General features: G+C 43.0%; 1 protein-coding gene across 1 annotated transcript in view; it reads left to right on the top strand.

Moving 5' to 3' along the window:
• The first annotated feature begins 18297 nt into the window (after positions 1-18297).
• Positions 18298-22978, top strand: part of NEDD9 (neural precursor cell expressed, developmentally down-regulated 9) — a 39015-nt gene continuing 34334 nt past the window's right edge. The window contains exon 1 of the mRNA XM_075745007.1: positions 18298-18503. Within this exon, the coding sequence (XP_075601122.1) occupies positions 18492-18503 (12 nt within the window). The 5' untranslated portion in view covers positions 18298-18491. The remainder of the gene's footprint in view (positions 18504-22978) is intronic.

Here is a 22978-nt window from a genome sequence, read left to right as displayed (position 1 = left end):
GCTTCCGACCAGAAACAGATGTGTAAACTCCATCTGACTTTTGTCCTTTTGCAGAGGACCAACAACTGCAGAAGCCAAAGATCTAAATGGACGTAGAAGGGAAAAGAAAGAGAAGGGGTTTTTTCTAGAACCTCTAAGTAGAGGCAATCGAAAGGTGAAAGCAGGGTACACTAGAGGTCTGGTATCTATTGCAATCTAGCAGAAAGACACTGGACCTTAATGCAGGTCAAATGAACAGAATAGTCAGGCATCGATACTGTGAACGTAGAGGCCATTTCACACAGACATTTCTAAAGGCCAGATCCTTGGTTAGTGAAGATGTGTGTCAGTTTATTCAAATCAGTGGAAGGAGGCCAAATGACAAGCCTCAAATTTTTATGCTCACCCTTCAGTCTGCACTTGACACCAAGTGGGGTTTTATTTACATTTCAGATAAATCAAGTTTTAAGGGTTATTGTTGAAAAAAAAAACCCAAGAATTTTTAGCCATTTCTTTTCCTTACTCAGCAGGATACCTTTTAAGTTGGCATCTCCAACTTAACCTTTCAATAATTAATGTAATATGGCATAAAATGGGAAATAAATGTGTCAAACTGATTTCACATCCTTTTTCTTTGAGGTGATTGCTGCAAAATTACGTACCATGTTAATCAACACAGGTGCTTGGTTACTCTGTCTCAACCTGAATATTTACTTCTCAGTTGGACTTGCAAAAGATAGACAATTTAAGATGCATTGTTATTACCCAACATGAGTAAAGAAAGGAAATACCAGTCTTTTGAATGAAGCACGCGGTCATTACTTACTGACTGTGTTAAGGTACATTTATTGGATGTAAAAAGCAGGGAGATGTTTTACCATATTAGTTGTAAACAGGGTAAACTGTAAAATTACTATCTTTGCAAAATTTGTCCACGTGCAGCCATTTTAACATTCATTATCAAATAGAAAGTAGATTACCAAAAGCAGGAATCCTTTTTAGAAGGTACAGAATCCAGTATTTTGTTATTCTGACTGAAAACACCTCATTTGATGAGTAGCATCATTGAAATGAGTTATGATACTTCACAAATAAAGTAGAATACCCCCTAGAGAGAGTTTTAATAATCTGGCCTATGTAAGACTTCTACAAGAGCTGCTGTGTGCATCACCACTTAGATATTTGCATGCACGACTGGTAGGAACAATTTGAAATTTAAGCGTTCAGAAATATATTCAGAGGCAAGAGTGACCTGGGAGCAGATCCTGAGAGTGCCATTCAAGGGGAAGAGCAGCCAGTTCCCCTGGCAGCCTTTGCTTCACATGAAATAAATTATGCAATTAGCAGAACAGAACATTGCTAAATGTTCGGGTGGGCTTCAAACCGTTAGAAGCGCTTACTAGATTGCAAAAATGGAACAAACCCACTGGCTTGGTGGAAAGGTCGGGGCATTTTTATCTGTGCTTGGTATTCTTAGAACTTAGAGAAATATATCTGAGAGAGAAGAGATGCTTGCGTGCTAGCACATCAAAGTGCCTCGCTGTTAAACTGGGGGCCTGGCACATTAACCACAAGATCCACCCATGAGTGGGAGCCCCCTTGAAGCTCTCACTGTTCCAGGAAGAAGCTGCACAGTTGCAGAACGGGGCTGTAAGTATTAGCTTAGATATAAATATCACATACTGCCATGGGTAGTTTTGGAAGATGTACTGTGAAAATTCAACTAATGCAAGATTTTAGCAACTTTCCATTGCTGAATGTTATGAACAGTTCGGCAGACCTGAAGCTACGTTTGAATAAATAAAAAGAGCTGGAGAACATATCTAGTTCCTCTGGGTTAATACAAACATGCCCTGCAATAGCCCTTTGCTTTTGCAGTCCCCACACTAGACGTCTATCTTGACTCAACTTTATTTTTTTCAGTATGGGCTGAAATTTGGCAGTAACATCTCAATGAAAAATATTACCTTCTGTTAGAAGGGTAAGAAGATACTCAAGATCCACCAGCAATTACTGTCTCTTAAGTCATCGCATGTGGTCTCCAGCCCTACCAGGAGAATGATGAGCTGTTTAGGTCAGAAGCCACTTTGACACAGTTGTTTATCCCATTAAAAACCCAGATGAAAACAAGACCAAAAGCAAATCGTTGTGAAGCCCATGTTTCACACTCAAACCAGATTTATGGGGAAAAGAACCCAACCTATCTATGATGATGTTCCAAACATTTTCTTTGAGAAAATGAGAAGCCACTTCAGCATAAATATGATGGTCTGGAAGATTATTAAAATATAATGCATATAATTGGCATAGTTATTTTAATATCAACTTTTCCCTGAAATTAAATAATGATTTGTAGCCAGGCTGTGGTTTTAGGGAAGGGTCCCTTTTTTCATTATGGGGTTGGAGACCCAGAATTATGCAATAATTTCAAGAGGTTGTCCTTAAAGATCAGTTTACTAATTGGTTGGCCAAATATTTCCTTAAAACTTCTTTTTGGTAGCAGTTTAGAACTGTGATTTTGAGGGATTTTAGATTATAAAGCTTTTTTTTTTTTTTTTTCTCTAAAGAAGAAGAAAGATGAAGACATGATTTCAGTGCTAGCAGTAAAGAACTCCATGTTGAGTATGTCCAGCAGTTCCTGTTCTGTCAAATGTGGTGCAGCTGCAGATTTACCAAGGAGTATTAGCAGGCATTGACCCTCTGGCCAACAGCAGTGAGTATGGCAAAGGCTCCTAGGATGTGGGTGGATGTTTTAATTGCACAGCTGTACACATCCAGACACATCAGGACTATGCTCAATGCCTAGCACAAGAGGTGTCCACTGCTTGCCAGTGAGTGAAGGAATGTCATTAATGTGGTAAGCCCTTTTTCTTCTCAACTTATTAGCAAATCCGTCAGGAAGGAGGACAAAGAACCCTTGGTCCTTATGCATAAAGACCCACAGGCTGATGAGCTCCCAGCAGAGAAGACCATATCCCTCCCTGAAGATATAAATGCACTGATGACAAACCATGACTGCCTGCTGGCCGCAAGGAAGGATAATCTTCTGTGTCAAGACATTTAGCAGGATGGGATTCAGTGACTGAATAAACCTTCTTCAGCAACATAGCTAGTCTCTGCCCAGCAAGCCCTGTGTTCCTAGAAATGTGTAGCCCTCTTGAAAGGACCTTCAGAGGAACCATTGCATCTGCTTTTCCCCATCATTCGGTTTAAGGAACAGATGTCCCCACCTACATTTCTTCCATAGTCCTGGGAAGCCTGCTAGGCCTCTGGTAACCGAATGAGAATTGGTTGCAGAAAGTAGCTCCTGCGAGCACCGTGAGGCCCTTTTCAGACTCCAAAGCCAGAGGGCTCAGACTAGACCTCCTAAGCACTGACCAGGACTTTGCAGATGTTAGCAAGCAAAAAGGCAGTATATAAGGATTTCTTGTGGGTATGGAGTCAAGCCAGGATGCAAATTCTACTTAGGTACCTGCCATGGAGGATAAGAGACTCAAGATTTTTATTGTGGTGGCACCTTCAATATGAACAGAAGCCAAAGCAAAGAGTGAGAAAGGGCTGGTTTTACTAAGCACTTAGGTGACAATCATTGCACTGCATGTCTCCACTTGTCCCTCTGTCCTTCTAGTTATTGTCCTATTGTCCTACTGTGCCCAGCGTGCAAGTTAAACCTGAGTCTAGCCTTCCCAGCGAGCTAGCTGCAGCCTACACAACAGGAAAACCACATCCTGACTATAAACACACGACCTACAAACTCAGTGTTGAGGTGTGATTTCACTCTAAGAGCGCGACACATTTTGTTTCTGCAGCTAGCAAGGTAGGTAGATTGCTGGTGCAGAGAGGAGGATGCTGATGCAGAGGTTGCTGAATCAATGATGGATTTAGGGGGTCTTTTGTTTTTAAGTACGGCACAAATTTGTAGAAACAGAATGTAACTGAAAACAGCAGTTTCTCTCTACCGTATCTTTGCCTTCTGTGTGCATGCCATCAAATAAACAGGCTTTTCAGAAGTCCTGGGAAAAACTTACTGGCTGCTTTGAGCACTGAGATGCTTGACTGCAATGAATCATTTTCTGTTGCTTGCTGGACCAGGGAAGAGGCCACTTTGTATTTACAGGATAAAAGTGGCAGAGGTCATGGCCACCTAAGCAAGCAGGCTGTGACGATTTCATAATGGATGAATTTTCACTTGGCTGACCCTTAGGGACCGGAAACTGGCCCACATTTTTCTACTACTATTACTCTAATAAATCTCTCCTGCTCCCAGGATTCCTGGACCAAAATTTTACCTGGAAACAGCTCAAACATATTTTGAAGATGTGAGGAATATTATTTTATGTGTTTTCTCCTCTGCATGTCTGGTTTCTGCCAGAAGAAAGGCATTTGTGGACAGGAGAGATGCAGGTCTCAAAACCCAGTTCAGCTTTGCTGAGCCAGGATGTTTGGATATCTTGGCCATGATCCCAACAAACATTCAGGGGTTGGAATCAAAAGGCTCAGGCACCCAACCATCCATGCGAGGGTGGGTATAATGCAATAGGACCTACTGGATATCGCTGCCTTCCTGGAGTTGCAGCTATATGTCTAGACCTGTCCATAGACTCCACACTCAGGCAACTCAGTCCCATCCCTGGCGGACCCATGTTTACTTTTCAAAGTCTAGCCCTCAAACATTCACATGCCTAAGTGAACCAAATCTCCAAACCACTTTGATTTTTGAGGAGAAGGATGACACAGGCCCAAGAGCAAGGGAAATCCAGCTAGGTGCTATTTGTAGCATTACAACACAGACAAGGATATAATGGGGGGAGATTCAGTGAAGATACAGCAGCCCCATCAAGCAATGTCTGTGCTCCCCTATTAAGCAATGTTGTCACAGCCGAGTAGCCAACTCTCCCCGCCATTCAGCCCACGGCTGCCAGTACCTCAGCCGTTTTGTACTTCTTGCGCGATCGTCAGCAAATCACCAAGTGCCTCAGTCTTCATTCCTGCGAAATACTTATGATACTACTACTCTATCTCAAAGAACAGCCAGCAGTTCAGAGATTGTTGACCTACCACATACACTAGGGAAAAACCTGTAGCAGAGGATGCTATAAATGTTCTCAAACGCAAGGGATTACATGATCAAACAGGCGTATTACAACTCTGCGATATATAGTTCTAGGTCAATATACATTTAAACACTGGAAGATGTTCTTTTAACCAAAATTCAACCACAGTGTGGTCAATAAACCATTGAGAGACAATAAGGTATGTAATCCTTCCCTTATTTTCCTCTGCTAAAGAACACAGCTAAACAAACCAGCTTCTTCTACAGTGCTCCTCTTCCCATGTCAGTTGCGGTTGTGGTCCAGAGATGGGTTCATATTAACATCTCAGCACCTGTTTTCTAATCTCATCTGGTCCAAAGTGGCATTCTCTGCAATCAATTCACTTTTGAAATCCTGAAGGGGAATGGATCATAGAGTCATGAATAGCAGGAAAAAAAATCAAAAGATTATTTTTCTAATGAAATGGAGCCATGATGTGAGCAAAAAAGTCCCAAATTATTTTGAAAAGTGTCCTGGTTTTGGCTGGGATAAAGGTAGTTTTCTTCCTAGAAGCTGGTATAGTGCTGTGTTTTGGATAAGCCAACCTGAGAAATAGCACAAATTGTTCATAAAAAAGTAACGGAGGGAGGAGGAGCAAAATTCATCCAGCTCATATTAGCTATCTCGCTCTGAACTTTGGAAATTAATACTGTTATAAAAAGACAGGTCCTTGATTAGAGAGGAGGTAGTTGCTGCTTTGAAAGCTGGAGTCACTTAAGTTAAATCTTCTCATACCCCGACAGATTTTTCTGTATGTGACTACATTATTCATGGTGAGCATTCAGAATTATAGATGACTTCATACAAATTATGTAGTGAGTAAGAATTACTACTCTACACATACAAATGCAACCGTCACCTACTTCAACACAAGCTTTATCAGTTGGACTGTTCCCAAGAGGCAGTAATCACACATAAAACTGAGCAGCTTCAGCATAGCTTGCAGGTTCTCAACACCACCAAAACCTTCAACGAATCAAAGACAGAGGAAGTCTTTAGGATGTATGGCTAGTTTAATTAGGTGGTTATATATATCAATAAAAATGGCATGCCTGATATATTTTAGATTATCTGGGGACACCTGCTTACACACAATACATCTGAAGTCTAGAACCGTGACTATATCAACATGTCACATGCGTGCTTGTTTTTGTTTTCTGAAATGCAGAACAATCCCTGTGAGAGAAAAGAACAAAGACCAACATTAAAGCAGAGCTGAAAGCTGTCCAGAGCTGCAGGTGGAAAAATTCCTCTCTGCATCAGGTGTCTTTCATTGTATCTCTGTGCAAAGAAAAGGCTGAAAGATGCAGATGTACTTTTTTATTTACCCAGATATTCAGGTGAAGTAGTGATAAATAGCAAAAAGGGATATAAATTCACAAGTTTTTAAGGAACGCTTTTATTTTTCTAAAGAGTGAAATAGCAGAATAACCACTGTCAACCTCAAAGAAGGGAACTGAGGTTAGCAAACCCAGCAGCCTCAAAGCCTGGGGGAAGGGGCAGGAGGAGCACTTGCTACTCACCATATAAATGGCGAGCAAAGAGAAAAGCAGACCTGACCTTTCAGGGAGACCTGGAAACAGCCCCAAGAGCACTGGTCATTAACACAAAACAAAACAAAACACACAAAAAGGCATTAAGAAAACCTCACTCCAATGGGAAGAGGAAGTGGTTTAAGGGGATTAGCGCCTGAAAAACAAAGCTCCACTCTTCCTCAGACTGCCGAGGAGTCCCAGAAATATTCTTCTACAACATTGATGGGGCTGTGAAAACGGACAAATGTTGGCAACCACTCAACAAATGATAGTAATGGGAGGTGACATCTCTGGACCTCAACCAGCTAGCACACAATTGTCTCATTTTCATGGTGTGTCAAATTAAATTTAGACTTCAGCGCTTTGCTTGCTTGTGCCATTATCTCCTTTCCAGAGCAGAACACAGAAGAGCATTTACAACTTTACACTGACTTTGACCTGCAAACACAAATGCCAGCCTGCAAAAACTAGTGCAGAAGCACTTCTTTTCCCAGCTGCGACCTTTTTACCCTCCTTGCCTTTCATGTCAGTCCATTTCTTCATGAGTGGCTCTCATGCATCTGTGTCACAGAAGCATTGGAGAAGATTCAGTGGATTATGAGCTACAGGGACATTTTCTCAGCTGGGAGCCTTTTATGGTGGGCAACAAACAAAATTTCCCTTCTCTGACAGTCCTGCTCCAACAACTACAAAAGCCACAGGAGCCTAGTAACCTGTTTCACAAAACTGAAATGCCCTAAAACCTTGGGAAGGTACAAAGCAGACACAGTGGCAAGGCGTTCACGGATACAAAATAGAGATCAATTTTGCCTTGGCACTGTAAGGCTAGGATAACTAAGTCTTCTCTGTCTTGAGACTAAACAGATGATACCATGGAGTCACAGCCACACTTGAGTCAGCTTTGCTAGGACTGGTATTACACCCTCTCAGTCTTTTACTGAAGTAACAGCTTCTTCAGTGGTGCAAACCCAACTCATCTGGAAGTACTGCTGCTGAGACCAGACACTTTAAAAGCATTGATGGTTTTTTTTGAAGCTGGCATTAAGAGTCTGATGTCTTGCTGCATCAAGGCAAAAAAATCAATCCCCTGAGCTTCAAAACTACTCAGACATTTGGGCTTTAAAATGGGAGGAATTTCATGGAGTCAAAACAGGGCTGAAGTTAAAGTACTTGAAGTTGATTAGTTGGTTGTGTGACTTTAGGAGACTGAATTGAATCTAAGACTCAACAGACAGCAGTTGTAGAGATGGATGAGGAAAGAGAGGTACCAAAATGAAAGTAGGCAATACAAGTTTCAGGTAACTGCACAGGGACTTTTGGAGAAGAGGTATTGGTATGACTGCTAGATTAGATCTGAATCAGTCTGAGTTTACTACAGAAGAAGAGGGGATGTCTAATACCACCTACTTCTGCTCAAGCTGGAAATACCAGAAAAAAATCCCTCTGACTGTGGTATTTTGGCACTTTGGGGTTCAGAAGGTCAGTATACAGAGATGAATAAAAATTAGGGAAAGGCCTGAAACAGAGCTCCATCCAATATCCATAAATTTGAGAACTCATTGCATATGGCGCAAACTTTGTGGACAAGTTCCATGGGAGATGGACGCAGGAGAAAAAAGCTACGACAACTTCTCAAGATCTTGAGATACATAACTCTTCTGGAACACAGTTTTGTTGCACAAGTGGATGAAGACTTATCAAGGACCCCGTTCAGTGAAGCACACACATCAGTAAGGAAGGACTTGAGCACGTGCATAAAGTTAAGCACAGGTTTAATCACCCTGCTGAACACAGGGCATAGGTTCTACTCCCTAGCAGTCATTTCCCATTTGGAAACCCTTGTCAGGGAGGGAAGGGGGAAGAAGGAGGGTTTATAGCATGATATTTTTAGATAGATTTTTAATGGAATATTTGTTAAGCTTTCTTCCACCCCAGCTCCCCTCTGCCCGCTGTCTGGGTTTTGTGTGTGTTTTTTTAATGGTTAGCAATGCATCACAGTGTGGCTGCTGTTTAAATATTTGCCTGAAAAAAATGTAGTCTGTGCTTAAGAAAAGTGGTTTGGCACAAACTGGACATTTTCAAACATCCATTTACCAGATGGATCACTTTGTAATTGAACAAAGAAAAAAAAAAAAGATGGTGAAGGAGTTGAAAATCGAGTGGAATGTTCCTAAGCTTGCAGCATTGTTTACTATTTGCATGTCTCCTGGCATCCTGTGAGAAACTATCAATAAGCTCTTCAAAAATGTTCCTTCCCTTTAAAGAAGTCTGCATTTTTAACAATAATAAAAAGGCAGTAAATATACTCTACAATAGCCTGATGGAAAAATGTGCTAAAGTATTTCTATAAATCAAATGTAGCAGTTTGGCATTAGCTCTAAGGCAGTAAATTTAGTAAATTAGGACCAGATGATTTTTAAAATAGAATCTTACATAACTTTCTACCGTGATATATATATATTTTAATTTAACACAAGTTTGTTTGTCTTCATAGAGTTATCTTGGCTGCTACCAGAATGTGGTTCGGTCTTTAAGAACCATATTTTTTTTTTATTTATCAAGTGCAGAATGTTTTAAATATCAAAGGAAGGAGGGGAACAGATTTCACAAAAGACAGAAGAGGCTATAATCTGTACTGATCCACATAAGGTGTGGGGTGCTTTGTATCCCTAATGCCCATGACTATTTCTCTCTTGTTATTTTGATTAATAATAGTCTATTTCTCTATCCATCTTCCTTTTCTTGCCCTCTTTCCCTTTCCCCACAAATTCAAAGAAACGTCTCCCTCCTCTCCCCACGGTGGTTACAGCTCCTACAAACGCAATTTGGTCCGACAGACTTTTCTTTCACCCGTGTGCTTAGGTCAGGAGTCCTTTGGGACCTTTCATTTCTTACGCTTTCTCACTTTTGATCTCTGCTCCAGAAGATCTATCTCTGAGAAATAAGGAAAATCAAATTGTAAGACCAGTCTAAGGAGCCTATTCCACCAGCTTAAGTCCAAACCTTTGGACCCTAGCTACTCAGGTATACCTGAAACCTGCTCTCCCAGCACATCTTTGACTTTCATGTTTCTGAGCCAGTGTTTACGCCACTAGACAGTCATGTCAGACCACTGCTTAGGTTCTGGGGAGAGGGGATTGCATACGTACAGCCTTCACGCTCATCCATACCATGGTCTTTCACTGGAAGCAACAACTTCTGGATTAGCTACTGTGGACCCATCCCACCACAGCTGCAGTCACTACAGCATGCTATAGTGCCTTACTTTGGAAAGCATGACTGAGGTCCTCTTACAGTGCCTACTTACTCTCTAGTGAGCCAGAGCCAACACACTCTATCTCAAAACTTTAAAGGAGAGCCTCTCCAGTACCCTGGCACTCCCAGGGATTTTTAGCAACAGCTTCCAGTTGTACAGTCTCCAGGACCTTATGGCACAACAAATGAGCTAAGCTCCTCCTCAAAAGCCATGAGTACACGTGGAGACAGATATTTACAGCTCCCAGACAGGGCTGAACTCTGAGGAGGTGAGGAATCAAATCCTTGTGTCAACCCTTATGACTCAAGCCCTCATCAGACTTCATGAGCAAACACCGTGAGACAATTGGGATGTGAGGGAAAGGGCAGACAGAGAAGAGAATGTAGGTGTTGAAGGAGAGACTAGCAAAGAGTTGTGTGCAGCCTTCCTTTCATGTGATCCCAAGATTGGTGCTTCTATCAGCTGTGCAACTGTACGTATCCAGATTGAAGCAAGTAGAAGAATAACTGTAGTGGATACTCGTGAGAGCTGAGTTATCTGCAAGCACTGCCTCCCTCAGCAGAGACAGTCTACTATGAGGAGCCAATTAAGTCAAAGCCAAGGCTCGGGATGCTACGTGGTGTGGGCCAAATCCTGGTCCCAGTGAAGTTGAGGGAAGCTTTGCCAATGGGAACATGCTCTGTCCTTTTCACCTCATCTTTGGCTACCCCAATGCTGGAAGCATTCAGAGTTTGCAAACGATAGCAATGGAAAAGAGAGGGAACAGAGTTCCCACGTTCCTTCTCTTCTAGTACTGTTTCCTGAGAGTCCTGCAACATGCAGTAATGCAATGATCTCTTCAAACGACATCGGACTGAATTGCTTGTTAAAAATAACAGAAGAGGAGGAGGGGTTTGGAAATCAGTCATTTTCCTTTAAAGAATTATTTTGGGAGAGCAGACCATAAACAGATTTAGATGGCAGCAAAGATAACCATTTTTGGCAGTTTTGTGGAGATGCAAATTTACACTGAGTACGAGATGAGAGCTTAAACATCAACACCCAAAGAAAAGAAAAATAAGTCAGACAGTGTGAGACATTTCATGTGCTGTTCTCTGTTGTTATGGATATCGATTGACCTCCACAGATCTGCTTGAGGTGAAAGACAGAAAAGATGACTGCTCTCCTATCAGATATACTCCCTCCAAACACCTCCAAAAGAAGCAAATTTCCCTGAAATTCCTCAAGTCTCAAAACACTTCCAGGCTGAGACTTCATGGGAAGTTTGGTGGTAAAGGCAAAACAGGAGTCTCCGCTTTGATTTTTTTTTTTTTAAATCCCTAATTTCCATTTTATTACATTTTCATTTTTTTCTTCCCCTCCTCCCACTGGAAAGAACTGGTTGCTGGCTAGTGGACAACCACCGAGCTGCTGGCCCTAGCAGAGAGAAATGCTTTCAGTGCTATGAAAGAGTTGCTGGTGAGAGATGGGGAGAGGGCAAACATGAGGATATAACAACAGCAGATTACCTTTGCTAAAAGAAGCGTGGGAGATATGCCGCAAAAGGTTCCTAAAACCAGAGAAAACAAAAAATAACAGGCTTTGCAAGCAAAATGGACACAGTTGGCTAGTCTAGTCACAGGATGATTCCTTGGATGATGTGTAAAACTGACGGACAATTTACAGTCAGGAGAGATTGTATTTTGGGGTCAGTTTTGAGTTTTTGCCAAGTTAGCATGCATTTTGCAAATCAGGGGGGAAAGAGAGAGTATGTAGACAAGGGTTTCCTTGGTCCTGGCTCCCTGAGATGGGGCCAAGATGCAGAAATGCTCTGCGCAGAGGATTTATGGGATTTCAAGGATTTTGTATTTTAAATCTATCTAATAGATGCGTAAGGACTTCAGCGCACACCCCTCTTTACAACCTCCTTCCATACAAATTCAGAGGAGAGTGCTGGCATGTGTGTTTGGAAGTGGGGCTCTCCACGCTGTTGACGGCAGGACTGGGAAGGCAGGAGGTGGGGAAGGAGAGTAGGCAGTGGCAGGGCACCAGAGACTGGAAAGAGCAGAGCCACGTGCTGCCACATTCAAGACAAAGCTTCCAGGGATGGGAATTGCTGCATATTGCTCTGTATGTGCACGTGTGGAAGCAAAAGAGACAGCACCTGCTGAGAAAAAAACATACTGATGCTACTCTACAAAACCTCACCTTCCCAGGGATCAAACAGGGTGTCACGGCAAAGTGAACTTTTTTACTCCAGACCACTGTTTCCTACTTAATTGTCCACACTCCTGTTTTTGTGAAGGACTCCGTTGTGGGCAGGTTATGTGCTATTTGAGTCAGGACTTCATTCCCACAAACCTAGTAAGCCTGATGTATGCATTTAAAAGAGCCTTGGGTATTTCCAAACTAGGATCATAATGCTGTGGTGGGCTGGTTGGCCTCCACCAAAAAAAACCCCCAAAACCTAACCCAAAAAGAAAGGAAAAACATTACTCAATTCACTCCTATTTTAACACCTGGTGGAATAACGTAACATGATCCATGTGGATAAAATCTCAGCTCCAGAGTTTCACCCAAACTGGGGAAAGTTCAAGTAGAAAGCTCAGGTAAAGATCTGAGCTTGTGGGTGCCAGGACTATGACGTCTTATGACTGCATGAAAAGCTTAATGTGCCTAAGTTTCTCGTTCCGGTTCCAATTCTGGATTCCTTTCATCTTAAATGAGCTGTGATGTCTAAACATACATTTCCTCTTGAGCAACCTCCCTGTAGTACATTTATCATATTTCATCTGTACAATTCTGAACCAGAGAGAACAGAAGCCTTTTACAGTCTCCATAGTTGTGCCATTTCTCAGCTTTTCTTAAGAAAAGCAACAGAAAAAAACCTCTTTTGGCATCAGTATGTTGAATGGCATGCATGCCACACGTCTGGAAGCAAGCCTGTGTTTTTTAACCCATGTATTAAAAATATTCAGTGCCAGAGAGGAAAATAAAGGAGTGTATTCTGTGAGCACAACTGTTAGACTGGTTTGTTTGTTTGGGAAATGAATAAGCCTTTGACATATCTCTGGAAGGAATAGGCCAGTGCGTGCTCCATCCTGACATTCTTTTCCCTCTCCAGTCTTCCCCACATACCTTACATTCTTCTTGTCCTCCCAACACCACCGGTTCATGGGCAGGCAAGCACTGGGGACTCAGTCTGCCACAGCCCTGCACCCACCTTGAAGTCACCGGCTTCTGCCATCTCTCCTACCCAACGCACCAACGTTATCTGCACTAGTGCACGCATCAAGGTTAGCAGAGCTCTTACTTGCCCTGGCTTTGCAAAGTGCACGTGGCAGCTCAGCTACGACGATTGCTGCAGTCTTCTACAAATTCCTTCCGACATTGCTGAGAACATCAAGTCCCCCTGACCCACGTGCTCCACACCAGCCAGGCAGCTGGGGAGCTGCTGTGCTGCACAGACCTGGAAAAGCTACTTTTTTCCATCCTCATCTGCAGTTAGTACTCAGTATTGGACCAGAGATAAATTTACTTAATTTTGACTTTATGTTCTCTCTTTTCCTTTCTCCAGGGTGAGATGGGTCCTTCATGCTCTTTTAATAGCAATTCCACTGTTTCCCTTTCCCATGTCCACTTCCCCCTGAGAAGGTGACCGCCTGCTTCTCAGAACAAGTGAAAATTGTAGTGGTACTATTCACTGGATCAGGCCAATGGCTCAGTGATAGCCAGTGCTAGAATATCTAAACTCCAACTGCCTCCCAGCTAACAAAGGCTGGATTCACTTTCAAAACCTTTTGGGTGGGAGGACACCAGTGTGTTTCATTCTGGCTGGCATTTGAAGCAAAACAGAGAAGACAGAGGGAGCTGCATTTATTCCCTTTCTCTGAAGGAAGGTCACTAAACAGGGCCTTGATGGTTGACTTACAAAGTTAAATGAGCGATTCCTGAAGAAACACTGCACAAAATGCCCTTCTTGAGAATGTGAACAGCTTTTATGCTTTATTGTGAAAGGAGGTGAGATGCCTGTAAGATTAGTTTGTGTATATTAAAGGAAACGTAGAATTTTAGAGCAAGGCAAGTGAACTAGCTCTGTGGTTAAAAGGCGTCTTAGGTAGAATGGCAAAGGACAGTCAAATTTAAAAAGATACTTCTATTAACAATTTTTATTCTCTCAATTTGACCCTTGCATTTAAACCTGACCACTACAGCAATCGCTACCCGCCCCCGTCTGCCAGGACAGGCTTCTGTTACTGTTAAATGGAACAGACTACTTGCTTGAAAAGATCTCCATCACTGGTCAAAGAAAAACAGAACAGACTTTGTTTTGGTTTGCTGAAATGCAAAATATTCCCTTCTTTGGGTGAGAATGAAATCTTTTTCTCATTATCTCCTAGTAAGGTGGGAGAAGGGGCCCTTCTGTGCAGACAGACACAGAAGCCTGCCCACGTCAGTGGTGAATTTTTGTTAAGGTTCTTTTCAGGAAACAGCAGCGTTTCATCTTTTTTAACAGATTTGTCCAAGCAAGCACATTCCACCACTCTGAGAGTGCATAACACCATTCCATACTGAAGAAATTCCATCCACTGCATACCCCCTGAACCAGCCTGGGTAGCGTTATAGAGGCAGCAGGACCAAGGCTAATTACCACGACTACTTTGCTCGTAAAGGGCAGTGGCACTATAACTAAATCAATTTTAATCCCAATCCCCTGGCCAAGCATCACAGCAAGAAGTGATGCAGATGCCGCACAATGTTATCCAAAGGATAGTTAGGGCTTTGTGCAGGGAAAAAGAAAAAAAAAAAAAAAAAGCTCAGTGTTTCCCAAACACAGAGCTCACAGACCCTTCCTGAAAAGACTCTCTCAACTGTGAGGGAGACACTCTGCTGTGTCTCTCTTCGCTCAGGTTGTGCCATGGACAAATAGGAACAAGGGATTTTTGTTTGAGTAACCTTTCAGAGCAGGATATCTGTCTCGTGTTCTTCTCCTATCAATTATGACAGGGTGATAGCTGGCTGATTTGCTTCAATGGGTATTCCCTTCCCAGCGCGGCTGACAGCTCTTCACATTGTGTGCTGAGGGTGGTGGCGGGCGAGCCGCAGAGCCTGGCTGACAAGCAGTCCCTTTGGCTGCCCTACCACTGCACCTGCTGCCGCCCCCCAAATACCCCAGGACCCCAAGTGGCAGGGTATTTATATCCACCCCCAAGTGGAGGGCACCGGGAAGACACAGACCAGCAATGGCGGTGAGAAATAAAGCAAGCGATAAGCTCACCAGGATGGTGTATGGCAGTAGGAGACAAGCAGTAGGTTGCCCAAATGAGCAGAGAGTAGTATTAATTGCCCTCGGCTAAAGCAAAGAAACAAACAAAAGCCACTGATGCAGGCACAAGACGAAGTCACGGAACCCATTTGCTACTCCGCTAGAATTGCAGCGGCATAAAATATGAGGTGATGAATTAAGCCATTGCTGTGCTGCGAAGCAAAAAGACACATTACATTAATTACCCTCCTGAGAACTTCAATAGGACCCTGCAGTTATAAATCCTGGCAATACAGCTCAAGTTGCCTCTACAACACAGACATTGGTAATGCCAGGTCTTGGCTTCCTCATCAGCATGTTCCATTGTATAACTGAGCTGATTATCCAAGGCAACCAACTCAAAACCTTCCTAGACTAGGCCTGAAAAATAACATTACATAATAAAGGCACGGCAGTCAACAAGGTCATCAAGAAAAGCAAAGTGCTTGCACTGACCACAAATGCGTGCTTGCCCCAATCCCGACTTCTTTTAGTAACGTGTCAAGGTTAGAGGATCGTATTTACAAATCTCTCTTTCAAGGTATATCTAATTCCTGATATTCGTGATAGACTGGTGAGCTCCGCCATGCTGCTAGCTCTACTAGAAGTGTTGCACTAAGCAGGAGTGTTTCACCCTTGGGGAAATTAAAAACCCCCTCAAAGTGCAAAGAAAACCTAAGACGGTAAATGGAGTAGGTGAGAGAGGGGGAGGGAGGGTGCATGAATAAAATGAGCAATGGGACTTCACTGAGGAGGTGGTGTGCGATGGCAATCTCTTTTTTTCTCCCTGTAAAATACCAATTCTTGTATCTGCTTCTTCAGAATTGTCAAGTATAGCTATCAACATTGGTAGACTGTGTTTTCATGCCCAAAGTATCATTCCAGTGGCATCTAATTAAAAGTTTGTAATATGAGTTATGGAGAGTGAAAGAGGCAAAACAATATATACAAGGGAATAACCCAACCAGAATTTTACATTAACACATCTATTACCTCATATCAAGATCAGTCAGGGACATTTTACATACATTGAAAGCAATGCAAGCTAAAACAAAAGCAGAAGGCACAGCTTTTCAAACCTGCTTAGGTTTCGTAATGTGAGTGTAAAGCATTCCGGAAAAGGAAACCCACCAATTACATGAAAAGTATCACTATTGTTGGGATGACTGGAAACCAGATGCACTCTGCATTTAAATATAGGTGAAGTCAGAAATATGATTCTGCTTTTATTTTTGTCTCTGATACTTATCCGGTTCTTATTAATGTGGTTTTACAATCTTTTATGCATTTATCTTCATGACAATGGTGCCAAATAAAGAGATTATACAGAATTTATTGAAGGAACAGGATTTGGATGCTAGTCTGATACCATGCTAATACCTTAGCCACTGCATCCTTTCTACTTAGGAGAAATTTCCTCCTCCTCCCAGGAGAAAAGTTTTATCCTTGCAATATGAAGGGCAAAAAAACACGCAAATCAAAGGTTAAACTCTACAGTTAAGAAACACTCCAATGAGATTTGCACTCTCCTAACAGTAAGCTGGTTATGCATACTCACTGGAAGAATTCTTTTCTTAAATAAAGTGTCCAAGGACACAGCATACAAACGAGCTTTATTCTCTTGAAACTATCCAAATTTATTTTGATCTTACACTTAAAACAACACTGTCCCAAACTCAGCACATATAAAATATTATCAAGTATCTTGTTGGAAAATTAGAGGAATAAACAGCAACAACAAAAACAGAACGAAAAATCCAGAGAAAACCCCCTGCGAGGAGTTATAGCCAGTGAAGCTATAGCACTGCATAGGCAGCCCAGTCACAGCAGCATGGGCTGCACTGCAGAAAGCAGAAGCTCACCTTTTCTCACTAATAACTGAGACATCTTTCATACCAACACAGACTCGTACCGATGAACAATTAGGGCATGTGCAGTCAAGAAGACAATTTAGAAAAAACAGTATTTTTGCATAAATTTGTATAGTACAACCACATATTTTATGCTGGAACTAGAGAACGGAGGAGATTGCAGATAAAAGTGTGGCATTGTTTAGAAACCATGAAGCCATTTTAGCAATAGGATCCCTCTCTAGAGGATGTCACATGAGAATTTAAGGATATCACTGTACTATGGAATGAAGTTATGTTTGTAATCTGGTAGTACAAGATTATTCTTTGCTGTTTTTCCTTAGGCCACTAGAAATAGTCTTGAGTCCATCTGTGACCTAGAAACATTGGGTAAGATCCAACTCGGGCATAAATGAGAACATTTATTTCCTGTTCATCTGAACAAGCTGGACTATATCCCATACACAAAGATTCCTATTATGTGTGCTGTATTAATCATGCCTGATTAAGGGGTCTGACTTAAAAAGCATAGAGGATCACCACACATTTCTGTTCCCCTTTCTTTCCTGCCCCCAAGATACCAGAGTTAATTATTACTCTCTTCCAAATAATCCTTATTTGCCACGGTCACTCTTTATAATGGGCATCTCTAGATCATTAAAGCCATCTTGGCCTCTGGTATCTAATCAGTGTTTAAATAGCAGGCCTTCCCAGGCAAAGCAAACACTTGAGAGTTTTGATTTGAGAGGTAGATCATCTTTTGGGGACATACAAGAACAAAAATCTACTGCACAGACAGGAACGGAGCAGCATGAAGCATTCAGCACCTCCAAAAGCTGTACAAGAAAAAGGTGATTATGGAAGGGATGGATGGATGGATGGACAGACGGAGCTTTGCAGCACCAGGGCTCCCCGCGGGCTGGCTGGCAGCACAGGCCCCGGCCCCAGACCCAGCCAGGCTGCGAGCGGCATTTTTGGTGCGTCGCCACTTTGTCACTGGAGAGCCACTCTTCCCAGTGCTGCCTTCACCGACAGCCTGGGAGCCCTGAACCCCGACAGGCCCAGAGATCCCCCAGGACAGAAGGCGGCAGACAGAAGGCCTTTTGTTCCCAGTGTCCGTTTCACTCGGAGAACTCGAGGGCAGAGGCTTTGAAATGGCGCGGGAGGGGTCGCTGGGTCGCAGGAAGCAGGGCTGCTACCCTGGCTCTGTGCGGGGCTCCCTCTCCCGCTGCACGGCGGGGAGCAGCGCACCCCAACCGCTCCCCTCAGCGCCGCCGCGATAACGGCGACCGGCGACAGCGACCGGTGACAAAGGAGCGGGCAGGGGGCGGGGCCGGGGAGGGTCTACCTTGTCCCTGAGCGTGGCCAATGGGGGAGCGCTATGCAAATGAGCGAGGTAGCCTGGCGGCGGGGCAGGCGGCGGAGCTCGGAGAGGCGGCTGCGATGCGGCGGGAAGTGTAGCGGCCCGGCGAGCCCCCACAGCGCTCCGCAGCCATGAAGTACAAGGTGAGGCGGCGGCGGTGACGGCCGGGGCGGGCGTTCAAAGTCTCACGGGCTTGTCAGCGGCTTCCCTGGCGGCCCCCGCTGAGGGGCCGCAGCCTTGACAGAAGGCGGACGGCGGCTGGTTGGGGGCTCCCCTCGGCACCCCCCCAGGGCAAGCGGGTACAGCCCAAGGGGGTGGCCAAGCCTCCCCTCGCCTGCTGCTCCGCGCTGGCTCCAGGCACGGAGCCTCAAGGAAGGTGGCCGGGGGAAAAATGGGGCAGCGAAGGGGGGCAAGCTGGAGGAGAGCCCCGGGGTGCTGGCGGTGGGGGGAGAAGGATCTTTTCTCCCACCCGAGCGGTGCGGGTGCCCGGCCGGGGGCTCGGCGCCTCTCCCGCTTACGGCGGCGCTGGCTAACGGTGCGAGTCCGGTACCTCGGGAAAGGCGGTGCCCGGCATCGGCTTGGGACAGGTATCGCTGCTGCTTCTCCCCGCCATGTAATTCACCCCTTTTCCAGCGCTTCGTGAATGGCTCGATATCGCTGTGCAGTTTTGCAAGGCGGTCTGTTTGGTGGGTCACGACAAGAAGAAAAAAAAAAAAACCAACCACCACTGTATATTTAAAACGATATATAGCCTATCCTCCTTTCCCATGTTAAATAAAATAAGTGATTTAGTTTAACCTTTTACCAGAGGGGTTTTGTTTTGGGGTTGGTTTTTTTGTTTTTTTTTTTTGAAGACACAAATGTGGAGGCTTTCATCATAATACTACTCTACTTAAAAACGTCTGGGCAAGGTACTGAATTGCCCACAGGGCATTAGATTACGGTATGTCTGTACAGTAATCTTATGTGATTGGAAAAAAGGGGGAGGGAAGGAAAAACTTTCCTTCCTCTGCCAAAAATAACTTCAACATCAATAAAAAGGTGATTTGGAAATGTCACACATTATATACTTACTTGGAGACTAGCTTGCTTTGGAAGTGAAGTCCATCTTCTTACTGAATTTAAGCAGTGTAGTGTAAAAGAGCCCTGATGCTGTAACATGGTATAAGGCTTATAAAAATGGGCAGAATGAGATGTGGGAGTGACACCTAGGTAAATATACACAGATTTTCATACTTTTCCATATATCTCTGAGCTCAGCCCAAGTTTTTAGGATCTCTGATAACCAAACTTTGGGAAAGTTGGGAGTTAAGTTTTGAAAGCCACTGCTAGTTTCTACATCTCATGGTGGTTAAGAATAACTAGGAAAAAGAAATTGTGGAAGATATAGACAAAGATACTCCATGACTGAAAATTTTTATATGGATTTTTTTTTTTAAACTCTGTCTCAAGCAACTGACTGATTTAGAGTCTGAGATCAAATTAATCTCCTATCCCTTTCTACCCCACCTCAAATCAGTTCAGGTAGACTGTATACCTGATTAGAAAAGCTGTGACTCTTACCACAAAACATCAGGCACTTGGGGGTAGAAGAGCAGTGTCCCAGAGCTCATGAACTGCCTTCCAACTGCCCATGGCTAAGCCACATTTGTATCCCAGTGGCAAAACAATGATCCCGTGTAGTTATATGGCTTCCTGACTTCCCCTGTCACCATCTGTCCTTCCTCTACTGCAAGGAGATCGTGCTTCATGTGTAGCCCAGGGGCACTGTAAGAATAGGGACTGGTAAAGTGGCTCGACAGTGGGAAGGCTTCCCTGGCTCTGTAATGTTTCCTTTGCCCTGTCTGGTTGGAATGAGCATTTTGGTTTGGGTGTGTAATTACGTAATTCTAGACAGAGAAAGCTAGACAAAGAACAAGCCATTTAAAAAAAAAAAAAAAAGATGACTGAGAGTTTTGGCCTCAAAAACCTTCTTGTCAGACTAGGGTGTTTACTTTCCCTGGGAAATGTGAAGTAGTTACTTATATTGTTCAACTAGGACAAACATCCTTAGATCTGTTTCTTAATCCCTGGAGTAACATACAGAGAAAATACCTGGTCATGCAGTCTCTGTTATTTTATGTATTTTCTTTCCTTCTTTTATTTTCTGTAGAAAAGTCCTGTAGTTTTTATTGTATACAGAAAATAAAGGAACAGAGCATACTCGTGGCCTACTTGGGGCATACCATCACTTTGGAGGTGGCTTAACTTCCAGATGCAGAGTTGGGTCTATTTAACTGTTCCTGGTATTACAGTGGGGCCTGCCATTCTTTACTTTCATTCTGATAGTCATTTAATGAAATGAAAGAGGTGCTTATTATAGTTTAGTTAGAATAGTAACAGTTGGATAGAACAGGAACTCACTCATGTGAGAGTCTGAGTACATCTCTCCATCACTCATGGCTTCACTTTCAATGTGACTAAACCCAAGGTCATTTCTGGTCTAGAGATCCTCTCCACTATTCAGTCTACCCTTTTTTCACTCATAAGTGTTTTGAAAACTTGTTCCCTTTCTTCTTTCACCTGAGCTTCTTTTATTGTCCATCCCACTCTTTAAACATTCTTCCAACATAACGCTCAAGTCTGAATTCTCTGAAAGCCACTGGGAAAATCCCTGTAGATTTCAGCAAGTTCAGAATTTTACCTTATATATGTCTCTACACTTCTGTCTATCTTTTGCACACCATGTGCAATTCAGTGAAGATGTGATTGTCTGAAGCAAAGACAAACTTGATCCCAAGTTAGATCCTGTTCTACCATTCATGCACTAGTTAAATATTGGAGAACACAAAAGTTATTCTGAGGCATGGAAAGATAGGAAGTGTTAAGCACAACAAATAAGTATTTGTTGTTTGGAGCATTTTGTAATCCTGCTTATCTAAAAGATGCTTTCAGAAACTAATTCCTGTAGGGTGAAGTTGTATTATGACAACACCCCAGTTCTTCATTTGATGACAACAGCATCCTTTTGTGCTAAGTCTCTGTGTACCACAAAACTGCACCTCATCGAGTTCTCACAAGATGCCATTCCAGTATTCTCTAATCCAGAAGGTAGGATCAACCCTTTCTGAAACCAAACCAAGATTGTGATACCAGGGATGAAGCCCTTACAGCTAAAGTGTACTGTGTAGGAGTGAAAATACCAGTGGGTTACCATGATGAGAGAAGAACATGGATGGGAGAGGATATATCCGGCCAGCAATTCCAATATCCTTATCTCAGTCAATAGAAGTGTGACAGAAGCAAAAGGGAGAAGACATTATCATAACAAGGCTTTTGTAGCTTGTTGGCTGTTCACAAGCAGGACAAAAAGAAGGGGAAGGAGAAAGAGGGACTTATCTGTTTACTAAAACATCCAGTTAGTGAAAGAGGAGAGGAAAACAGCTACATTCCTTACCTCATTTAAGCCAAAAGGAATGACGTAGATGTAAAATATGAGGTCTTGATTATCTATTTTTAGATAATTTGTTGGGCAAGGAAGAAACCTAAGTAAATAGGGTTTGAAATGCCTGCCATTTGTGCTGAGGCACAGTCCTGTAATATATAGACTTGATTACAATGCCTGCATGCCAAGACAAACAAAATAGTGTCACCAGGAAGAAATACTATATCCCCAACCAGAAATGCTTGTGAAAAGCTGCTTGTAACCCTGGCAATGAAAGACTTTGGGTGTCAGGCCATGTAAAGGGAAAAGAACTGCCTGTACTTCACTAACCAAGTGCTCTCTGTTTCATTTATTCTTCACAGTCCTCTTTGTTTTCTTTTTTTTTTTTTTGTATCGCAGCAATCACAGGGTAACAATCAAACTCAGAAGTAAATAGGAACCGTGAAACCTTATAAAAGGTAACGCTAGAGGAACAAACCAACAAAGGGGAAAATTGTCCAGGTTTGCGCCCTCTCTGTTACTGTTGTGTATTTGCAATGGAAGTTTCATGGGTTTTCCCTCCTCAGTGTATGTATGGAAGAGAGTGGCAGAAGTCTAGCAGGGTCAGGCCTAAATCAGCAGCAGCACCAGTGAGATGTAGTAATAGGACTGGCTTTATCCTAACGACTGCTCATGAGTAATGTAACTGTAAGTCTATTTCATCAAGAAAGTAGTAGTCTAATCTCTGTCCAGTAGTTCCTAGTATATCATGGGGAAGCAGAACTGCCACGTGAACACTCTTCCTTATATTTTTGATAGTTCCGATTCAGTTTGACCCTAGATAGTACAAGAGCCATTGGATGCTAATCTGGGGATTTTGCTTGTGCTTTTAAGATCTGGCCGGAGGTTGCAGTCACATTAAACTATTACTTTACTTTGAGGTACCTCGACCCAACATTAGTCAATCCAAACAGCGCCATACTATCAAAAGACCCCATCAGAGGGGGCCCTACCAGATCAGAGAGCAGGAAAATTGCTTAATAGTAAGACTTCATGGAAACATCTTCTGCAAAGGAAAAATTCAAGTACATTTCAGGAGAGTTCTGTACCCTTCTAAGCCGATAACCACCATTGTGCAGAATACAGGCCAGACTTTGGAGAAGTCTCATGAAGCATTATTATGAACTTGTTAAGTGTTGGACCACAATTTGTAAG

The sequence above is a fragment of the Balearica regulorum genome, chromosome 2 (assembly GCF_011004875.1).
Source record: "Balearica regulorum gibbericeps isolate bBalReg1 chromosome 2, bBalReg1.pri, whole genome shotgun sequence".
NCBI lineage: Eukaryota > Metazoa > Chordata > Aves > Gruiformes > Gruidae > Balearica > Balearica regulorum.
The sequence above is the reverse complement of the archived record's forward strand: the minus strand, read 5'-3'. Positions and strand labels throughout refer to the sequence as shown.